General features: G+C 61.2%; 1 protein-coding gene across 7 annotated transcripts in view; it reads right to left on the bottom strand.

Annotated features, from left to right (window-relative positions):
- Positions 1 to 1,825, bottom strand: part of Rbpj (recombination signal binding protein for immunoglobulin kappa J region) — a 209,934-nt gene that overhangs the window by 93,647 nt on the left and 114,462 nt on the right. For 2 of the 7 annotated variants that reach the window (XM_048784296.1, XM_015482011.2), the window contains exon 1: positions 207 to 304. The exons of 2 other annotated variants lie outside the window; for them this stretch is intronic. Coding sequence is in view for 3 of the 5 variants with exons in the window: in XM_048784297.1 (XP_048640254.1) it covers positions 440 to 498 (59 nt within the window). In the remaining 2 variants the exon portion in view is untranslated. Of the gene's footprint in view, positions 1 to 206; positions 327 to 439; positions 1,254 to 1,825 lie in introns of those variants that run through there. 3 more of the 7 variants (XM_048784297.1, XM_048784291.1, XM_015482010.2) reach the window with 3 other exon arrangements.

Here is a 1,825-nt window from a genome sequence, read left to right as displayed (position 1 = left end):
CCCGCCCTCACGCGCCGGAGCCCCGAGCCACGGCGGCGCAGAGCGGGCAGCGCACAGCCACACGCCGCCGCGCTCGGCACAAGCGTCGCCACCCCCGCGGCCCCCGGCGTCCAGGCGCGCCGCGGCCCTCTAACCCGCCGCCCTCCACGGGCTGCCAGACGCCTGCAACTTTCCCGGTTCCCAGCGCTCGGTTCCCCCAGACTTACCCTGTCACAACAGGCGCCATCTTCCACAAACTCTCGCCAAAACTCCAACCCTCGCGAGATTCCCCCTGACGCCTTCCCAGGTCCCTCTCCCCCGCCCCTTCCCTCTTTCCTCACTCCTTGATTCCACCCAGCCCCCGCGCTCCTTTTCCCCTAGCAGCCGCCGCGAAGAGCCAGACGCCTCGCGCCGCCCGCGGAGTAGGGGATCCTGCTCTCTGCCTTCCTTGGAAACCTACCCAAGCGATGGAGCATGCGCAGGCGGCTCCTCCGCAGGCGAGCCCTCCGTGTGGTCCATGGGGAGCGCTCCGGTTATCCGGGTTTTGGGACGCGCCCTCAGGGACGTACGTGGAGACTGAGGAAAACCGGAGGGGATTACTACGGGGACAGGGAATGGAAGGGTCAGGAGGCGGGGCCGAGGGGTAGGGAGGAGGGGTCCTGGGAAAATGTGCCGCGTTTCACAGGCCTAGATGAAACACCTCCTCAAGTGGGTGTTTTCCTTGTGGCTTCCCGCTCACTCTAGATTCCCAGCCCTTTTCATTCATTCAGACGTTCGTTGGACATCTCCTTTATACTAATCTCAGCGATAGATGCAGGAGCTATATGACTGGGGCTCAGAAGAGTGACATACCAGGAACTACCTTCATTCATTCGACCCCCATGCAACTGGGGAGACGGGCATGATTACATAGTGGTCCGACCCTTCCAGAGCTCTGTAGATGGGAAACTTTTGCAATTGAGCTCTGTCGCCTTAGCTCCTTCTTCTTGGGTGCAAAATGTCAGTCGGAGGCCTCTGGCAAAAGTACCCCTAACGTCCACCTCAGAGACACACACCAGATTGCTGAGTAGTTATTTCCAGAAGTGAAACCTGAGCTGGAATTGAAAGCCACGCTCTGTCACCCTTGAATCAGACCTGCTTAAAGCTCCTGATGAACGGAGCAGAGAGATGAGCTGTCTGCAGTGGGAGCCTCTCTAGGAGCACATCGGAGCCTCCAGCTGCCTGTGAGCCCAGGAGTTTATGGAGATGCACAGAAGACGGATGCTCCCGTGGGCCTCACGCAGCCGAGGACACTGCATGCAACCCGAAACTTTCTTCAGGCGGCCTAAGTCCGAAAGCCCCAGCAAAGGAGGCCGGCTAGGCATTTAATGGCAAGGTGCAGGGCCGGAACCCCGCCCCTTATCCCCCCCTACCTGCAGCACCTGGTTTCCCCCTCCCTCGCCCTTTTCTTTCCTAGAGATTCCCAGATTCAGCACGGCCTCCAACAGGGAGCCCCAAAACCCGGAGAACTGGAATCCGCCGCCTGAAACCTGCTGAAGGCGCTGCAGGATTGGCGCAGCACGCGCAAACGACATTGCGCATGTGCCTAATGCGGGCAGTCCAGTCTCACGCTACACCGCCTTCCTACCGCCTTCCACTACTCCGCTCAGACACAACATAGGCCGTGGGAAATTTTCTAAGCCTCGCGAGAACGTGCCCCCCTGTTGCCTATGCATTCGCGTCAAATCTCGCGGAGCCCAGGCTGGACAGGTGTCTTAAGCAGCTCCAGGCGCTGTTCGTGCCGCGCGTGCCCGGGCGGCGGGCGCTGCCGGGGTGGGAAGGGAGCGGCTTGCTGCGGAGGCGGGGC

Source organism: Marmota marmota, unplaced genomic scaffold (assembly GCF_001458135.2).
Source record: "Marmota marmota marmota unplaced genomic scaffold, marMar, whole genome shotgun sequence".
NCBI lineage: Eukaryota > Metazoa > Chordata > Mammalia > Rodentia > Sciuridae > Marmota > Marmota marmota.
Note: the sequence above shows the minus strand (reverse complement) of the source record. Positions and strands in the feature narration are given on the sequence as shown.